The sequence below is a fragment of the Podarcis tiliguerta genome (assembly GCF_965153285.1).
Source record: "Podarcis tiliguerta genome assembly, chromosome: 3".
Lineage (NCBI taxonomy): Eukaryota > Metazoa > Chordata > Lepidosauria > Squamata > Lacertidae > Podarcis > Podarcis tiliguerta.
In genome coordinates, this window is record NC_139536.1 from 48,612,049 (window position 1) to 48,632,577 (window position 20,529).

Here is a 20,529-nt window from a genome sequence, read left to right on the forward strand (position 1 = left end):
TGTTAGAAAAAGGAGGGGTTTGAGCTTTTAAATTTAGTCTTAAGCAAAGCTATTCTTTCTTTCTTTCTTTCTTTCTTTCTTTCTTTCTTTCTTTCTTTCTTTCTTTCTTTCTTTCTTTTCTCTCTCTCTCTCTCTGTCTCTCCCTCTCCCTCTCCATTAGATAGAATTCTAAAATATTGGTTGTATGGTGAGAGAATATATCTAGAAAGTCTGGATGTATTCAGTAGCTTTCAAAGCCATAATTTGTGAGGAATGTTGTTTTTACTGACATTTGGAGGAGTTTGAACTTGATTAAATTATTCTACAGAGAAGGCTGAAGAAGCATACCAGGAGGCCAGAGCATTCTTTTCGATAATCCAGGTCACTTTTGATACCAGTACTGTATATAATATGACTCACAAGTGGAATCTCTCAGAACTTGGAAAACCTATTAGATAAAACAAACATTGACTGTATTGATGCTCGCCAGGATCTAATGGGAGAGGAGAAACTGGTCTTGGTTTCCCAGTCCTCCCTACAAGGTTGCCTTAATACGCTAACGCTGCTCTCCCAGGTGTTGCACAATTGGGGATAAGCACGTTTGGAGACTTACAGGTGTTGCTCTGAATCAACAACCACTCCTTACACAAAGGATGTTTTCACTATCCACCTTTGCTTAGGGCCATTTCACTCCTTAGACAGAGGCAAACCTGCCTTAAAGCTTAGTTTACCCCTAAAATGTACTGGGTGAAGTGATATCAGCAACAATGCATGGACTGATGCACATTCACAGTTTTCAAGATGAAATAAAATTCAGCCACCTTTTTCTGTCAGAGGTGGTGAGCCTGTGACTCTAAGTCCACCGACTCCAGTCAGCACGGTCAGGGCTGATGGGAGTTGCAGCCTAACATCTGGAGGACCACAGGTTCCTTGTCTTTATACTGAAGAAAACTCATATCACACCCATATTTAGCCCCCTTGGGTGGTATTCATGACTAGTCCTACTCAAAGTAGACCTATTGAATGTGACTAATTGTGTTAATTAATGGGTCTTCTCTAGAGCAACATTTAACTAAATAGTTTTCAGTAACAGGAGACAAGCCACAAGTCCCATTAGATCAATGGGGCTTTTCTCCCCTCTCCTCCTCTTCAGAGGCCCCTGAACCCCATCCCAGATGGGCTCTGGGGTGTCAGGAGAACCCCTAGAACAGCACGCAGGGGGAGGAGAAGGGAAATCATTCCATCTGGCAAGCAGAAATGAAATCCAGCCTCTATCTTTGTAATCAAGATAATTACCACGAATTGGATGACATAATTTGCACTCACAAATCCTGTGCTGGTGATCGTTCCAAGTAGGAATGAACATGTAAAAGGCAGAATTGGGATCCAGCCGACTGGACCTGCCACCGTCTGCTGTCTTCCGTGGTCCTTATTTGCATATGCATACACTACAGGATCCCTATATGTCATGGCATCCTACAGAAATCAAGCAAACAGCTCGCAAGCGGTGATCCTGAATGTTCATGGGTACACCTGCAAAGGCACATCATACACAAACATTCACTCAGTAGTAAGTATCATTGATTTCAATTGGACTTTCTCCCAGGTGCGTATAGGATTGCAGCCTGAAATACGTAATGTCAGTACTCAAGTCAACCTGGCAATCCTATGCTGTTTTCAGCCTTTCACCCCAATGTCAGATGTGTGCTGCCCAGCTGTGCTTACTCAGTGGAGCAGAAAATGCGCTCTGTACATTCTCAAAAACACTCTTGTTACTGCTTTCGATTCCAGAGCTGAGCATGAATATGAGTGTTTGGGGGCTGAGCCTTGGCACCAGTGAAACTTGGCCTTTGCGTTGGCGTGTTTTGCGAGCGACACTTAAACTGGCCAATTTGTGTGCCTATCCAAGTCCTCCCCCCACCCCACGCAAACACCTCCGCTGTAATCAGCTTGAAATTGTTCCCAAATTTCATGTAATCAAAGGAACACACTTAAAAAAAAAAAAAAGAGGCAACTTGGAACACATGACAAGGCTCTGTAAACTTAACCTTTAATCCACTTAACGGGGGCGGGGGGGGGGGCAGACCGGACCCTCTGCTTTTATGTGAGAAAGCTGGAGGGGGTGGGAAGGACTTTTTGTTTTTGTAGCTTAAGGATTACACTGCAGGTTGGCATTTTGACAATATTAACCTCATTAGAGTAGGAATGTATTGCTGCATTCCTGCACATGATGGGAGGACGGCCACAACTGCAGGCTGCGTCTGAGGAGAGAGGAGGCAGAAAGAAAGAAGGGCTGTTTCTTGGCTGAGGGAGGCAGGGAGATCACGCACTGTTGATAAAATCCTAAAGCAGCTTAGCGAGTCATGTAGGTTTGCCACCCCCCACCCCCATATACAAATAATTCTTGGTTTCTATGTCCCCTTTCCCAGAAATGCTGCTGAAACAATAATAATGTGGTGTGATTTTCAGGGTACAAATAGTCTATAACACTTTGCAAACACCACTACGGGCTCATGCGCAAAGTTGCGAAGCATGTGAGGGGGATTTGTGGTCATTCTTCACAAAGGGAAGCCCAGCGCCTAGTGCTGCTGAGGAAGAGAATGGGTACCCGGTCCTCAGGGCTGGCTCTACTCATGAGTAAGGTCCCTCAGACTAGACTGGAGCAGCTGAGAAGCAGTAGCTCATTCTTGGGACCTGTGGATATTTGCATTGAACTGCAGGGTGGGTTTTTTGTGGGTTTTTTAATGCAAATAGCATTTTTATTATTGCAGTCACAGTGGCTTAGAAGGAGGGCTTAACCTCTTCTTCTCCCTGCTTTGGACCTGAGGTAAAATTCCTTTCCTGAAGCTGGGGTGAAATTCCCCATAAGGGGGTCCATGTGAGATTTTTCTCCCTATGCAAATTCTGACTTCAGACAAAAAAAATTCCTTAAGTCTGGTTTAGCCCTTTGCCTTGGCCATATATCAGTGTGGCTTGGCGTATTCCAGTGAACAGCTGGAAGACTGTGAGCCATACTGATTTGCCATATAATACATATCAACATCTCCGTTGGTTAACCTCTACACCAGGAATTTGGCTTGGGGAAAAGAAAACTGTCTTCAGCTTGGCTTATGTGTGTCTATGTTATTAATTTATGCCACAATTTGATATCCTGCTTTCCTGATCACTACCTTCCCTTGCTTCCACCCCCTTCCCAAATAATATTGATCATCAAATTTTATGCAAACATATGAATAAATTTGCTTTTCCATATGGTCATAGAATATCTGTAACCACTACTACTCTCAGCCTGCTGTCGGGGGGTGACTTTTTATTTTATTTATTTATTCAAAACCATTTTTCCTCGCTCTTCATTGCCAAAGCAGTCCTGAACGGCATTATATTTAAACCCAATACATAATATACATTAAGACAAAATGGGCAGGGGGGAAAACCACAGTCAGCAGTAAAACACAGCCATCATTAAATAAAAGCCTGGGCAAATAAATAAGGTTTCAGCTGGCGCCAGAACATCACACTATTAATTTCTTGGGAGTTTTCTTGGGGGGAGGGGTGGTTTGTTGATAGAGAACATCAAATGTGTGGTCTCTTCTAGTGAGTTAGGATTGCCTCAAGGCAAGCGGTACTCTGGCTTCCTCCATACACATGCATCTCTGTTCCCCTTTCCCCTATGCAGAACATTTACTTGTCGGCCCCTTCATGTGTTGGAGGCCATAGGCTGGGGTGGGAAACCTTTTCCATTCTAAGGGCCACATTCCCTCATGGACAACCTTCCAGGGGCCACATTCCATTAGTGGCCAGGGCCAGAGGGAAAAGTGGGAGGAGCAGTGGATGTTATTTTTTACTCTTGTACATTTAACCACACAAAAATTACACACACACACACCCCACACGTTTTTACATCTTGGGTCTGGCTTGAGGGGCATGCCCTGGGGAAAGTCTCAAGGGCCAGACAGAGAGGTCTAGTGGGCTGCCTTTGACCCCAACCGTAAGGCTTCCCAACCCTGCCATAAGCTCTTGCCTACAGAAGCTCATGACACAAAACTAGCACTTTTTGGAGAGGGGTGTGTGGTATTTTGTGCTTATATAGAGAGTTTGTCTGACATTTTAGATCCTTTTCAGAATGTACTCTTCAATTATAGCCTTGTCTTTACTTGCTGTTTTTTAACTTAAAAAAATCAGAATTATAACTGTGAGCTTAACTATATGTTGACCTGATCTATGTTCTCTAACAGCAGGAGCTCAGCACCACTAAACTCAGCTAGCAGTATAGTTTAGAGCAGTGATTCCCAAATGTTTCATTCGTAGAAAGTGTGAGTATTAATTCTAGTGTGCTGCTACAGGATATGAAGTGTGCCTTGAGAAATTGCCACTCTGTGCCCCAAACCCTACGCCCCGGGAGTAAAGAGGCCCCATGTAGAAACAATCCTTATTTCTCTCTGCCACATAGCAGAGGTTGTATGTATTCAGGCAACAGAGGCCTGGATAAAGTAGCTCCTCTAATTTTTGCCCAGTCGACATGATTTCCAAGATTTGGTAAGTGGGAAAATTCTTTTAAAAGAAAGAACAGGTTTCAAATTTAAATGATTTAATTGCATATTTAATTTTATGCCTATATATAATTACTAACATTAGAACTGTGTGTCACACTGTTGAAAATGTCACAGTTTGTCCCTGAAGCCTTCTATTTACTATCAGTTCTCCTGTCTGCTTTTCAGACAATGAATATGTCTTCATTGACCTGGAGCAGAAGCTTTGCAAATATTTCCCAAAGGAGTGGAAGAAAGAAGCAAGCAAAGTGAGTCCTGCCGGTGTAAATTCCTGACACTGAATTCTTGACATGGTTGTATGGTGAGGCTCCTCCTGTGGGAAGCTGAAACTACTGGATATTTTTTAGCCCAATGTTGGTTTTGTTGCCCAAACCACTTTTTTTACCTGCTTTCAAATGTATTTTGAGATCTGAGGTTCTGATAGCGCAGTGCAATGTACTCAGAAGGACACGCCACAGTGTTCAATGGGACTTGCTCTTAGGTAAGCATGCCTTGGACTACTGCAATGTGCTGTACGTGGGGCTACCTTTGAAGGTGACCCAGAAACTACAATTAATCCAGAATGCGGCAGCTAGACTGGTGACTGGGAGTGGCCACCGAGACCATATAACACCAGTCCTGAAAGACCTACATTGGCTCTCAGTACATTTCTGAGCACAATTCAAAGTGTTGGTGCTAACCTTTAAAGCCCTAAATGGCCTCGGCCCAGTATACCTGAAGGAGCATCTCCACCCCCATTGTTCAGCCGGGACACTCAGGTCCAGCTCTGAGGGCCTTCTGGTGGTTCCCTCCCTGTGAGAAGTGAGGTTACAGGGAACCAGATAGAGGGCCTCCTCGGTAGTGGTGCCCACCCTGTGGAAGGCCCTCCCATCAGATGTCAAGGAAATAAGCAACTATCTGACTTTTAGAAGACATCTGAAGGCAGCCCTATTCAGGGAAGTTTTTAATGTTTGATGTTTTATCATGTTTTTAATATTTTGTTGGGTGCCGCCCAGAGTGGCTGGGAAAATGCAGTCAGATGAGCAGGGTATAAATTATTATTATTATTATTATTATTATTAGTTTATAAATCAAGGAGGAAGTCTGTGGCTCAGTTGTGCAAGGTCCCTTCATGGTAGTCACAACCATACCCCTTCCATGATTATATAATAATATTATTATACAATAATAATTATTAGGGATGCATTGCACTGATCGGTACAGATCCTCATGTATTACCTTTCAGCTAGATCTACTGGTTTTTGTGCAAGTACATGGGAAATGATTTGGAGTTCCCCACTGTCTTCTTTTGGAGTGACTTAAGTTGTGCTTTCCTTGAAGCTGCTGTGCTATGAGTTGGAACAGGAGATGTCCAAGCCTAAGGCCCTGTCTGGATTAGCAGAGGCTCGCACATGTAAAGCTAAAGCATGTTTTAGTGTTGTGTGTACATGTGCTTAAGGACATCATGTAATCCCTCCTTTCCCTACCATCTTTCTTTTGAAGGCAACAGAGAAGTTCAGCCCTCCTTTGGTTGCTTTCTTCAGAGTACAGTACTATGTTGAAAATGGACGGGTTATAAGGTAAAGTTGCCCAATTCTTTGAAAATTATACATGTTTCTCTTTTTGTACTCTTTCTGCTTACTGCCACTCTATAGTAGCTCTTGGGAAAGGGTTTTGGTATAATATCAGTTGATCCACTTGTCTGAAATTGTGTGTGATAGCTAATATATTTTCCACACAGGTTTGGGGGACCATCAGATCTTGGACAGAACTGTATTGCTTGTTCATTCATTGATCCTGGATCACTGAACTCTTTCTTTCCTCAGCCTCCCTTTTGCTGTTTTTTAAAACTTCCATATTAAAACAAAAACCATTTAATTACGAGCCCTCCTCAAAGTATATATCCAGGCTACAATCCTGGAAAAGCAGCTTGGCTTTGTGATAGTCTCTTTGTCCTCCTTTATAACACACCTGTCAACATGTCATTCAAACCTTAGTCAGCACAAGATGAATATTTCTGCCTCCCTTCATTAAAAGCAGCCCATTTTGTGCTTCGGAGGGAGCAGGGCTGACTCAAGACATTTTGCTGCCTGAGGCAGAACAACAAATGCTCTGCCCTGCTGAAGTTAAAGTATTCTGTGGGCATTCAAGTTATTCTGACAGCCCTCTCAACAGAAAATGTTATGATGCATACTGTGTTTTGTCTTAAGGAGTTTTGTGCTATGCCTTAAGAGGACAATTGTGCCCTGAAAAGTGGCTTATAAATCATTTAATAAATAACATCAAGTAAAATCCCACAAGTGGCTCTCCAAAACACCCCTGGCAGTCAAAGTGCAATAATGAGCCTTTTAGGACCCCCAAAATCAGCTACCTGAGGCACCCACCACACTCTGCCTAATGGTAGGGTCAGCCTGAGGGCAAAAGACTTCCCTCCTAATAAAACCTACTCAGCCTGAAAGGGGCCTCTAGCACATCACATAATGATTGATGGTGACAAAAATAATGTGCCTCACATATAGTCTTTTCTATCAGAATGATAATTCTCTGGTAATTGTCTGCAGTTCTTCCTTTTCCTGCTTCCGTTCTTGTTTTCTAACCCAATGGTGTTCCCTATCCTGCAGTGACAAGGTAGCACGCCATTACTACTACTGCCATCTCCGGGAGCAAGTGTTGAGGTCCCGGTGCACTGACAAAGAAGAAGTCTACTTCCTGCTGGCTGCTTACGGCCTGCAGGTTGACGTGGGAGACTTCCAGGAGAACTTCCACCGAGGGAACTACTTTGAACCTCAGACCTACTTCCCACAGTGGGTAAGTCTTGCATTATGAGAGAGAAGCAAAATCACTAAGGAGTTTCACGTTGAACGAAACGTAAAGAAACTCTTCTTTTTTATGCTCTCTTCCGCCACAAATTCCTCCTGTACCTGACTTTGCATGAAAGGCTTAGTGGGTTATCTGAATTCACCCTATTACTTACTAATGCTCTTTCTTAATATGTGGGGTTATATCCAGTGAAGCATGAATGTAAAGATATTCATGCAAGGAGAATTCCTACTTACCACTGCCGCCCCCGGGGGTTAGGAGACCCCCAGGAAAATTCTGGGATGTAAAGTGGGAGGGGGGAAATCAGGTGGAGGCATCTTGCATAAGCAGGAGACCCCATCTCATTGCAGTTTACCCTCCCCAATGATCTTCAGAAAGCTCCTGCCTTCAGAGACGGGGCTCTGCATTAGGTACAACCCATCGTCCTGAGCACTGTGAATGAAAACCCCATTCAGTTGAGATCCATTAGAGGCTGCTGTTGGAGGGAGCAGTTTGCATCAACTCCCCTTGCAATCCGCAGCACTCAGGTTATCACTGTTGTTCCAAGGCACTGCCCAATCCTCTGGAGCAGATTTTCAGACTGCAGGGGGAATCAGTGAATATTGCTTTCCCTCCCCACCCTCCACAAGAAGAGCTGAAGTGAGTATGCATCAGAGAGGCAACTTTTAAGAGGTCGGGCAAGTTGAGACTCCACACACTGGCAAGCTCTCTGTTTGGCATAGAAAGCCCCAACCAAAACTTGCACCATCACTCTTGGAATGGCCATTCTGTGAGGAGTATGGCATGGGTTGTTTTGTAGGTGGAAAAGGGACTTATATCTTTTCTTATCCCTGCAAGCTTGTGACCTCGCAGCACCCAAGTCCACACTAGCTCACATATGCAAGTAAACATGTTGATAGAATTGGCTGCCAGAGATGGGACTTGGCACCCGGTAGGATGTGTCTCTCCCTTTCCCCAGGGCACTGCAACGAGATAATGTATGAAATGCTTCTGGTTTGGTTCCATGGCTCAGGATTGCTGCATCGTGCACGGTGGCAAGATAAGGATGTTGGCAAGAGCTGGCAGGCGGGCAGCCTTGTTTTTGGAGTCTGCTCATGAGACCCATGGCACCTGGCTGATGAGGCAGAGTGGAGTTAAGAAAGATCAGGCTTCGTGGCAGCAGGATAATTAAAGTCATGTGAAGTCTTACAAAGGGAGACCGTGGTACGGCGACCTGAGGGAGCCTCCCTGTAATTAAGGGAATAGAAGACATTCAGGCAAGAACATCCCCTTCGAGGGCTTACTGTTCCCTTGTAAAGACTGGGTTTTAGTGCCTCTTAAGTGTTGAGTGATATTCAGGAAAGGGAGAAATAAGATATACAACCTAAACTGCAATGAGCTCTTATTACACACAGTTTAGATGAAGCCTGGAAGGAATTTTTCCTGCTTGGGCAAGCAATCAGTCTTGCACACAGAATTTGCATGGCGAGAAGTCTCCCGGTGACTGTAGCAGGTATCAGCTCTGACATCCACTACAGTCACTTGCTGCTTTTTCAAACCTTTCTCAACACTGCCACCTGGTGGGGCCCCCTGTTCACCCCTCCTGTTGTTTTTTCTTCTTCTAAGCAAGAGAAAGTCATCGTGTTTTTCCTATTGCTATACTATTTTGATCTTCTCTGGTCACTTTGCTCAGAAGGGTTGCCTACTGCTTGCCTTGGAATGCTACTGGTGTACCAATAATAACAACAACAACAACAGTGATTTTATTATTTATACCCCACCCATCTGGCTGGGTTTCCCCAGCCACTCTGGGTGGATTCCAGCACATATAAAAACATAATGAAATGTCAAACATAAAAAACTTCCAGGGCTGCCTTCAAATGTCTTCTAAAAGTTTTGCATGGAAGTGCAGTTTCTTATCTCACTGTAGCACTGTGAAAGAAGGAGCTTCCCATCACAATTAAAGACATTGATACTCTGTCCTAATTTGAGCTATTAACTTCAGGTGCATATTGCAATATTGACCCGAAGAGATTCCCTGTGAAAATTATTTCTCTAGTGATTATTTCTCTAGTGATTTGGAATGATCAGCACCACTTGGATGGGGAAACAGAGGAATGACAGTGTGCTAATCTTCTCTGTATCGTTCCAATTTTAGTATATGTGCTGCCGAAGCGAGCACAGAAGGCTGTGATAGCCACTAACATGGAAAGCTTTAAAATACAATTAGTCAAAATCTTGGAGAACAAGACTATTAATATCTACCAGCCATGAAGGCTATGCTTTGCCTCCACGGTTGGAGGCAGTACTACCTTTGAATACCAGTTGCTTGAAACCACAGGAGGGGAAAGTGCTTTTGTGCTTGGGTCTTGCTTGCAGGTTTCCATGGCCACTGAGGGAACAGGATGCTGAAGGAGTTGGCCCTTTGGTCTGATCCACCGGCTTATTCTTATGTTCTTAGGTTATGAATACAATTGTCACAAGTATTAGTAGGGTTTCCCCCCTCTTTGTTGCTGCCTTGTAATTAAAGAGGAACACACTGAGAAATTTCCTAGTACACAGTGGCTTATAGCAGGATTCTTCTTTTTAAGAATATTTAAATGATGCACCATTCAAAGAGCTGCTTTGTATGGGAGGGGAGTACCCTCGCCTGAGTCTCACGAACCATGCCGGGGATCTCAGCCACCCTGTCTTGCAGACCTGTTTAAGAGAGACTGAGGAAGCTGCTGACGTTGTCTCTTTCCTTCCCCCATGGCAGATTATTGCAAGGCGAGGGAGTGACTATATCCTGAAGCACGCTCCAGAGATGCACCGGGAACAGCGAGGCCTGTCTACGAGGGAAGCCATTCTGAAGTACGTCAAGGAGTCCTGCTTGCTGGAAGATGTGCCTGTCCACTTCTACAGACTGCAGAAGGTGAAACTGGGCAGATTCTTGCTTCAAGCATTGAAATGCTGTGTTTGAAATGCAGACAGCCTTTTTGAGTTCTTTTCTCAAGCAAGCAAACAAACAAATGGAAATAATGGTTGGGAGGAAGGCGCTTGCCAGGTAGACCCTCTGCAGCTTCTTCCCATCCACCCTTCACACCAGAAGTCTGCCCCTTTCTCCCACCTGGCACCTTCAGATCACTCTGGGTGGCCAGACCCAATCCAGGGATGTCTCCACCTGACTCAGACAAAGTTTGTATTCCCCCCACCATCAACCCTGACCCAGCTCACAATAGTATGCATAATATTACAGCAAAGGCCTCCACTTAAGTGCAAATGATTCTTCAAAACTTAGAGTCATTCCAGTAGGATTGCAGACAGCAGACTATAGCTCACTATGTTCAGGGGTTTCTATTGCCCCCTGTGGAATATGATGATTTGTGAGTGTACAAGGTCATTCCCTTTTTGTAGCAGACAATAGGAAAGCACTGCTTGTCAGCATTGATATGTCTGGATGCGGAGAAAGCATTTGACAATGTGTCTTGGCTATCTATGAAAAGAGTTCTGAGGAAAATGGATTTGGGGAAAACATTCTTAAAGGCTATAGAAGCTATATATACTGTAAAACAAGCAAATATGATTGTAAATGACATTATCTCTGAAGGATGCAAAGTTATGAAAGGAACCAGACAAAGGTGTCTGTTGTCCCCATTGTTGTTTATTTTGATTTTGGAGGTACTGACACAAAAGATAAAGAATAATGACAAAATAAGGGGTATAAAAGTGGACCAACAAAAGTATAAGTTAAAAGCTTATGCGGATGATGTTGTTTTGATGTTGGAAAACCCACTAGAAAGTGTACCAGCAGTTTTGGAAGAAATAAAAGAGTTTGGTAACTTAGCAGGTTTTAAACTAAACAAATGAAAAACAACAATGCTCGTCAAAAGTATGGATGCTCAACTCACGGAAGATTTGGAAAGAATTAGTGGTATAAAGAATGAAAAGAAAGTAAAATACCTGGGGGTATGGTTAACTGCGAATAACCACAATATTTTTAATGATAATTATGCAAGGGTTTGGAAAGAAATTAGAAAATATTTGCAAATTTGCAATAAAATGCAAATTTGGAGTAAAATGCAATGGGTAAATTTTCTGTTATAAAAACGTATATACTCCCAAAGATGCTATTTCTATTTCAAACAGTGCCTATAATTAATGATATTCAAAATTTTAAGGGCTGGCAGAAAGAATATCTAAGTTTATTTGGCAAGGGAGAAAACCCAGGATAAAACACAGGGTTATGATTGATAATAAAGAGAGAGGTGGTTTTGCTCCCCCTGACATACAAATATATTTTGAAGCATCACGCTGATGCTGGTTAAAAGATTGGATTTTATTAAAGAACAGCCACATATTAGATCTGGAAGGGTATGATTTAAAATTTGGATGGCATGCATGCCTCTGGAATGGAAAGGCAAGGATATATAAGAGTTTCTCAAACCATATAATCAGCAAAAACCTTATAGGGTTTGGGAAAAATATAAAAACCTATTAAAAAGAAAAACACTGATGTGGCTATCACCAACAAAGGCCGTGGCAAGAAAAAAAATTAACACCGAGACAAACTGGAGTACATACAGAGTCCTCCTCAACCTTGTTGCGAAGGAATACAAACAGAGTATGAAGAGATAAAAGACCAAATGACAGATTGGTTAAGTTACTACCAGTTAAGGGCAACATTTAAGTTGGACAAAAAATACAGTTTTGCTGAAAAGAGCTCTCATTTTGAAAAGATATTAAGATCCAAGCTCAAAATATTATAAAAAAATGTATAAGTTAATACTTGAGTGGGAGACAATGGAGGAGACAGTAAAATCTGCAATGATGAGTTGGGCTAGGACATAATATTGATTTTATACTACGGGAACAACTGTGGAAAGTAAATATAAGATTTACGGCATGCTATACGTTAAGAGAAAACTTCCTGAAGATGCAGCATAGGTGCTTTCTGACATCCAACAGATTAGCAAAACTGTCTGAATCAATAAAGGGTAACTGTTGGAAGTGTAAAACAACAGCAGGAACCTTCTACCACATGTGGTGGTCATGTAGCATAATTTAAAAGTATTGAGAAATGATTTATACTGAACTTTTAAAAGTGTTTAAAAATCTTTTGCTAAAAACCCAGAAGCACTGTTGCTGGGGTTAATAACAACAGAAGTTTCCAATAAAGAGAGAGATTTGTTCCTATATGCTACAACGGCCGCCCATGTACTATTAGTGCAAAAATGGAAAACAGAAAAGTGTCAACCAAAGAAGACTGGCATATTAAACTGTTAGAATATGCTGAGTTAGCAGGGATGACCACTAGAATAACAAATCAAAATGATGAAAGATCTAAAGAGGACTGGATACTATTTATAGATTATATGGAAAAGTATTATACACAAACAATTTGCCTAGCAGGATGGTAAAATTTTCAGCAGAATAAGAATTAAATAAAGTATATAAAAGTGGTTGCGATAGATAGGGTGAACTTAGAAAACATGAGGAAAAGAGAGGTTAAAAGGAACCATGATAGTAAGTCAAGGAATGTTTTCTGATTTTTGGTCAATTCTTTGAAATCTTTGAAAGGAAAGCTTTTTCTTTGTTGCATCGTTTTGTTTCATGCTTTGTTGATGTGGAAGGTTATCAGAAAAGCAAATAAATGACAACATAAAAAGGAAAGCCCTGCTTGTGCCTACCACTTATAAGACTTACCCACTCCTGCAATTTCTTCCAGTCTAAGCTCTTTGCTGATTGAGACTGCGCAAGTACAAGCTGGAAGGGTTATATGGGGCAAGATCTGACATGCTTTGTGCCTGGGGGTGCCGAAGATCTGAAATAGTCACTTTAATACTTGAATTCCCGTCTGACCTGAAATACTGGTGTGAGAGTGTGTGTGTGGTTTTGTTTTTTCATATGCTGATAGGAATTTACTTTTCGTTTCCACTTTATATTATTATGATTATATCAGCATCCATTTCTGTGTCGTAGGGCAAGTGTGGCTAACCAGGGGCCCTTCAGATGTATGTCCACAGCAACCGCTTTGCAAATGCATAGGTTTTGGTAGGCCACGTAGCTGGGGGAAAGAGAAGTCTGGAACTGGATTTGTACTCTTGCTCATAGGTGTGAAGGCCCAGAGAAAAACCAGAAAAAATTGGACAGAGAAAAAGCAGGAGGGGAAATGTGTTCATTTCCCCCTGGGGCACAGTGGTGGTTCTGGGCCTTCAAATCCCTACACGTGGACATGGTTTGGCTTCGTGTGACCCGCAAATAGATCATAGGGTGTTTCAGTGGTCTGCCTAAAGGCATGCATGAGGGTGGCAAGATCCATCTCATGCAAGAAACGGGTGTAGTTTATACAAGTGATCCTGGTCACAGCTTGTATATGCGCAGCATCCGTTTCAGAAGTAGTCCAGGCTACAGTCCTGTTCTGGTAGCCTCCTTGACTATCACCAAAGCAAAGTCTGTCTTTTCACCTTGCACCTTTGTGTCTTCCCAGGACAAGAAGGAGGATCGCCCAACCATCATTTTGGGCCTGACTCTTAAAGGGATGCACATCTATCAAGTAAGAAGTTGAAAGATTTTAAATCTGGCATTAACACCCCACTCTCTTTCTGTCTCACACACAGTTCCTCTGCCAGCACTTCCAACTTCTTCCTGTCTCCTAGACTTTACAAATCAGATTATTGTTCCTGTGTATCTGCGACAATGTCGTTTTGCCATTTGTTTTCATTGTTGTAGGAGGTGAACCATGTTCGCCAGCTGCTCTATGACTTCCCCTGGTCACACATTGGGAAACTAGCATTTCTGGTAAGTGTTGCAGAACATGACAGTGTTATTTGGATTACTTGCAGTTTGAATCGCATGATTTCTTAAAGGCTCAGAGCTGACAAATGCATAATCGGGTTGGGGGGTGGTTAATATAAAGAGATAATAAAACGTGCAATTCTGTTTACCAAGAGCACTTTCCTTTCCCCCTCTCTGTAATTTAGGGGAAGAAGTTTGTAATCCAGCCTGATGGTTTGCCTTCAGCCCGGAAGCTAGTTTACTACACAGGGTGCCCTTTCCGGTCTCGGCATTTGCTGCAGCTGCTCAGCAACAGCCACCGTGTGTTTCTTAACATCCAACCCATCCTTAAGCAGATCCAGATGCTGGAAGATGCAGAAGGTAAGTGATGGTGAGGGTTTGCATTTGAGAAGGGCCAAGGCCTCTGGCAAACACAGGGCAAAGACATTGGTTTTCACAAAAGCTTAAAGATATTTGCCAGGTCAGAAAATTGTGTTGAGTTCAAAAGGTGTGAGGCAGGCAGGGCCAACGTCAGTGGCTGCCATGACCGGACACCTTCCAAGGCCCACACTTTTTCATGAGGTCCAGCACTGAAGGTTGCTGCCACTCACCAGCACCACAGGGCTGATTGCCAAGTCTTTGGCCCAGAGGTGATGTGTGGGCAGATGAGAGTTGAGGAGGAGGAATGGCTGGCAACTGCTTGCTGACTGGTGGCCTGCTTGCTCAAGACAGAGACAGCTGTGGTGGGGAAGAGGAGGTCATGTATACGGTCTGTAGGGTTCACAAAAACCTGGCACTGATGTCATGCCACCCTTCAAAGGCATGGCCTTTTTGCTACAATCCACTGTGCAAGGAGAACGTGGGTCCAGTCTCCCATGCATTCTAACCTCACTTGATAGAGAAGAACTTAACCCCCTATTTTTGAAGGCACCTGGGACCCTTCCAGTCCTTTAAACATGACAATTTAAAAAAAATATTTAGCTAGCTTGTATCATTCCAAATTTCTGCAAGATTTTTAAAAGTCATAAAACACATGATTTCAGAATTCAAAAACAAATACAGTGGTACCTCGGGGTAAGTACGTAATTGTTCCGGAGGTCCGTTCTTAACCTGAAACTGTTCTTAACCTGAAGCACCACTTTCGCTAATGGGGCCTCCCGCTGCTGCCGTGCCGCCGGAGCACGATTTTTGTTCTCATCCTGAAGCAAAATTCTTAACCCGAGATACTATTTCTGGGTTAGCGGAGTCTGTAACCTGAAGCGTATGTAACCTGAAGCGTATGTAACCTGAGGTACCACTGTATTAAAAATCCTCTTAACCACCAATGAGGTGTGTCAATTAAAAATGAAAAATGAACAGAGTTGGAGGTTTGAAAGTTTTATTATAATCAGGCCACATGGAACTGTAATGAATGGGTGGAATGAGAAACCACTATAGCCATTTTGTCTCCATGGCCCTTCCTTTTGCTTCACTTCCGGGTAAGAGTGATGGTTGCTGGATAGATTGTGAGTGCTCCCAAGAGCACTTGCTCCATGCAGAGACTCTGGAGGTGTTGAGCCTTCCACCACATGTACTAGTCTGACCAGTGAAGTGCTTCCTTCCACCATAATTATTATTAAATATATGTATGACCAGTGAAGGAACTTCCACCAACATAATTATTATTAAATATATGTATCGCTATTTGTATGCAGTGTCGTCATGTGATCAGGCCAGCACAGGTGGCAAGAGACTTAAGTTTCTCTTTTTCCAAACTTTTCTTTCCACCCTACTTACTTGTTGCAGAGAAGAAACGATATCGGGAATCCTACATCAGCGACACGTTGGAGATGGACCTTGACCCATCTGACAAGCATTCGCACGGCAGTGGAAGCAGCCGAGGAAGTGAGAAGAACAACCGTCTGTCTCGACAGTCGACCGACAGCCATGGCAGCTCTCACACGTCGGGCATTGAGGCTGACTCAAGGCATCGGATTTCAGTGGAGATGTCTGTGGATGAGCCCTTTGGGATGGATCGGGTTCATCGGAAGGAGAAGTCCTGCAGCTCAAACATCAGCTATGGAAGCTCTGGCATTGATAGTGGTGGCAAAGAGAGAGCTGAAGAGGACTCACAGGATGATGGTAAGGCTTGGAAGGAATGGCCAGCAGGTATTTCATTTTTGTGGGAACAAAATTAAGAGCAGTGGTGGGTAGGATGAATGGGCGAGCAGGTGACTTTAGAGAAAGATATATCACTGTGCCACCTTCTCTCTTGTAATTTCCAGAAGTTGAATTGACAGTGGATGAGTCAGAAGAAGTGCCTGTGGATGAACCTCAGTTAGAGGACGTCATACATGGAAAACCTGCAGATTCGCTTGCAAAAGATGGTGTTTGCTGCCAAGGTGAGCTGATATCCGTGCAACTCTTTGAAATTTGTCAGTGTTGCATCCTGTTTCACAGTGTTTTAAGTTTCTGACTTGCATAAAATATTCCAGTGTGACATTTCTTTTACTAAATTTGAAGAAACCTGTTTGTGGAGTGAAGGGGTGTGTGGGACATGGGAAAGTATTTCAGGGTATCATCATTTAAAAAGGTCATAGGGGCACAAAAATGTGGAGACTGAAGCCACAAAGAATTGTGAAATAAGCAGAGTTCCTTCAAGCGCTGGAATTCCCAATTTCCTGTGTGAAGCTTTAGCTAAATATACATGTCCCCACGATGACTTTTTTTGTAACAATGAGCTTGCTTGAACCAAGCATCTCGAAGTGAGAACCTACTGTCATATATAGAATTGTAATTCTTAAACTTGCATCTTGTTGCTCTCTCCCCAGCCTGCTTAAGAAAATAATTTGAATAATCTGTTAACATCTGCTGGTACAAAAGGTGGACATGGGTAGGACTGGGTGCAGTAACTGGTGAATTTAACACTCTATTGCCTGGTGTTCTATACAGAATCTTAATATAAGCCAGGAGTAAGGAATATTTTGAGGAAGAGAGAAGTAGCAGATACCCACTATTAATGCCTTTCAAATTCAAGGAATTTGCAACCTGAGGATTCTCCTTCTGATGCTTCTGCCATATCACATTTCTCAATATACGGAGCCAGCTCGGACAATCCTTTCATTCACTTACAGACCCCTTTGCCACAAGCCACGTTCAAGCCAGGAAATCTTTAGTCAATCATAATTTATGGTTTTATGCCATAGAAAATGATGGCAACCAGGAACAAGCCAGGGCGTTAAACCCACTTCAAACCATGGTTTGGTATCCTGGCTTTTTCAGAAACTGGCAGCCGTATTTTCCCAATTCAGATGAAATGGAAAACTATGGCTAATTAAAGCCTCCCTGGTTTAATTGCAGCTCATATCCAAGGAAGGAGCAAAGAGGCATGGCATGCGTGGGCAAAATACTTGTGCATATATCATGGCTTAATAAGCTGAGATATGACCACGGAACATGACCAGTATCTCTACAAGCTTTGATCCACATTTTTGTTTTCAGTTTGAATCTTATCATTTTGATTTTGTCTCTCTCTCTCCCCACCCCCACAACAGACACAAATCCGAACCATCTTTCAGTAGTGCAAGTCACGTTAATAAAGGTCAGAGGCCAGAGTGAGGAATCGCTTCGCCAGGTAAGATGTTGGCTGGTGTGGGAAGGGTGTAGCTCAGTGGCAGAGCAGCTGCAAGGTTCCACCTTCAACCCACCACATCTCCTGGTAGGAGAAGGACAGCCGCTGTCCATCAATATAGGCAATAATGAGCTGGATGAATCAATGAGATAGATAGTATAAGGCAGGTTGCTATGTTGCTATGAGCCATACCAAACTCTTGTCTCATTTACACGCTGTAATAAGAAATTTGGCAAATATCATATGCCACATTAGGATGAGTTCTGGGTTTAAACTCCCAGGACATTTTCTTTTGAATCATCTATTTCTAAGCCTAAAAGATAGCATCAGTCACTTGGGAAACTGGATCCAACTCAAAATAAAGAATGCACAGGGTTGGGTTTAGCTCATGGATTTTGTTTCTAGTGGTGTAATCAGATGCTGTTTCTTAAGCAATCACGTTCTGGTCTGTAAATAATACTTCGATCTTTACATTTTAATGTTAATGTTTCTATGTTCCAAATGTGGTTGCCATCATCAGGAAAGGGGGGAAAGACCCCTTGACTATAGACTTTAGCACTGTGGGACCGCTGTTTATTCTCGGTCTGTGGTTAGTGCACAAATTGCTCTGCTAAGAATGTATCTAACATTTCATTCTCCAGTACAGCGTAACAGCAAAGATCTGAAAGTAAAATCAGACTCCCTCTGTCAACAGCACCAAAGGAAGCCTAGATTGAATTAATTCAGTAGACTTCGCCATAATCCAGGGTGCTCAACAAGATGGTTTATACGCCTAAAACTGAGACAGCCTGCAGGGCTGATTCTGATTAACTAGTGGGCACAACCCAGCCGGAGTCTCTCTTATTTCAGTAGGAGAGTTAAGCATGTGATTAAGGGCTGCAGTGTTAAAAGCATTTACTTGGAAATATAACCCACTGAATTCAGTGTGTAGGATGAGGCTGGTATACATCACAAGCTGAGTCGTAAAAGTACCCATGAAAATTCACCAACATTTTAGTGCAAATTTCTCTAACAAACATGCTGCATTTTGTCTGCTGTTTTCACTAATACATTAGATTTATGCACATTCCCCGTGAATATATAATTTTTTTGTAAACATTGCAAAATTCAGGCAAGTATGAATTTTGGGAGGATGGCTGTACTTTGGTTCTCCTATTGTTTCAGAAAGTGTGAATTTGATAGATTTGCCTTTAACGGAATAGAAACTCTTCCCCATCCCTTTTCCTGACTATTGCTTGTGCTGGCAGGGTTGGAGTGCCAACATTTGGAGAGCCACAGGTTCCCTACCTTTGACTTGTAAGCAAATTCCAGACTGGTAGTCATGCTAGTCTGGAAACAAAGAAATGTGTGGTGACACCTGTAAAGACTAAGAAAATTATTGTGGCACAGAGCCCTCAGTTAAATGCAGGAAGCGTTGTATCTGTAATAGATACGCACACTCACATGTGTCCACACAGAAGGGAGGCAGAAAGAACATCTATGGAAAAAAGAGTAGCAACAAATGCATCTGTCCCAAGTCCACTTTTGTGCATGGGGACAGATTAAAGACTTCCCTAGCCTGTTACTGTGCAGATCTTTTTAGGATAATTCCAGAAAATCCTTTAAATATCTGCATAAACCATTGGAAATTAAATAAAAGTTACAAGGTGGTCCAAGGGCTGCTTTAAAAAAATGTTCAGGGAAGCACGTTGCTTCCTGTATAATTGAATATACTTTGTGCTGATGGTAGCAGTCATCCTTTTTCCATACCATGCCCCTTCATACATACCATTTTAGGTACGTAGTTTATCCACTTCTGTCAAAAAGGAGGGAACGTTACCGCTGTTCTTTGATTTTTCTGAGAGGGCGAGGGAGAAATGAAGTGGCGAGGGAGAGAAAAGAAGCTGGCTTGGGCAGCCTAGAAAGCCCCCTTGGTCTAAAATGGGCTGTTTCCCAAAGCACTAAATCAGAGTATGCACATCCATATCATACATATAACATTCAGGAAATTTCAAAAATTTGGTTAACAGAGATTCTACTGTGTGCTTATGTCAAAAAACATAAGCACAACTCCTAGCCTTAATAGCTAAAGGGAACTTCTATACTCAGAGGCTTCCTATCTCTGAATACCAGATATCACCCACTTTCCCCTCTTATGGGGCAGCATAAATGCCCCCCAACCCATTTCTCCTCACATCCTGTGAGGTAGGTTATAATGAGGTCAACCTGTGAGTTTCAGAGCTGAGTGGGGGTTTGAACTCATATCTCCTCAGCCATCCTAGTCCAACAATCTGTAATCAAAACACCACAATGGCTCCTCACTCCTCTGGCTGACCACTGAAAATAACAGAGTGCTGGATAAGAGGAATCTTTCGTCTGATCCAGGAAGGCACTTCCTATTGCCTTTCTATTTCAGTACATCCACGGGGATAAGAACTTGTCAGAAATTGAAGTTCTTCATAAGTTTTGGAGTTCTTCCTCCTGTACCACTTCCATGTGGCTTATTTTCCTCCCTCCCTCCCTCCCTTCCTATGCAGTAAAGTCCACCTCATGAAACTTTAATTTTCAGTATATCTCCACAAGGACGTGGTAACCTTGACACATGCTGATATTGAAGGACCAATCAAAATACAGTGATTCTAAAAGGAAGACAAATTAATCTTCTGCTTACCATGATCAGACCTTTTAACTATAAGAAGCAAGACCCCTCCTGGCTCTCCCCTCCTTTTTCCAACCTAGACAAGCACCGTTGTTTCAGCCAAACTCTTCCCTTCCAACACTCAGTTCATTGTACATGCCAGGGGGACACTGTGTTCTGAAGCTCAGAATCTAGGCGTTAATAGTTGAATGACTTCACAATTCCATAATGCTTCACAG

The 20,529-nt window shown here is 42.8% G+C and overlaps 1 protein-coding gene across 1 annotated transcript in view; it reads left to right on the top strand.

Annotated features, from left to right (window-relative positions):
• FRMD1 (FERM domain containing 1) overlaps positions 1-20,529 on the top strand; it is a 55,518-nt gene that overhangs the window by 31,397 nt on the left and 3,592 nt on the right. Inside the window, exons 4-13 of the mRNA XM_083434157.1 lie at positions 4,698-4,777; positions 6,012-6,088; positions 7,130-7,316; positions 10,066-10,221; positions 13,777-13,842; positions 14,019-14,087; positions 14,270-14,444; positions 15,849-16,184; positions 16,328-16,444; positions 17,597-17,676. Of these exons, the coding sequence (XP_083290283.1) occupies positions 4,698-4,777; positions 6,012-6,088; positions 7,130-7,316; positions 10,066-10,221; positions 13,777-13,842; positions 14,019-14,087; positions 14,270-14,444; positions 15,849-16,184; positions 16,328-16,444; positions 17,597-17,676 (1,343 nt within the window). The remainder of the gene's footprint in view (positions 1-4,697; positions 4,778-6,011; positions 6,089-7,129; positions 7,317-10,065; positions 10,222-13,776; positions 13,843-14,018; positions 14,088-14,269; positions 14,445-15,848; positions 16,185-16,327; positions 16,445-17,596; positions 17,677-20,529) is intronic.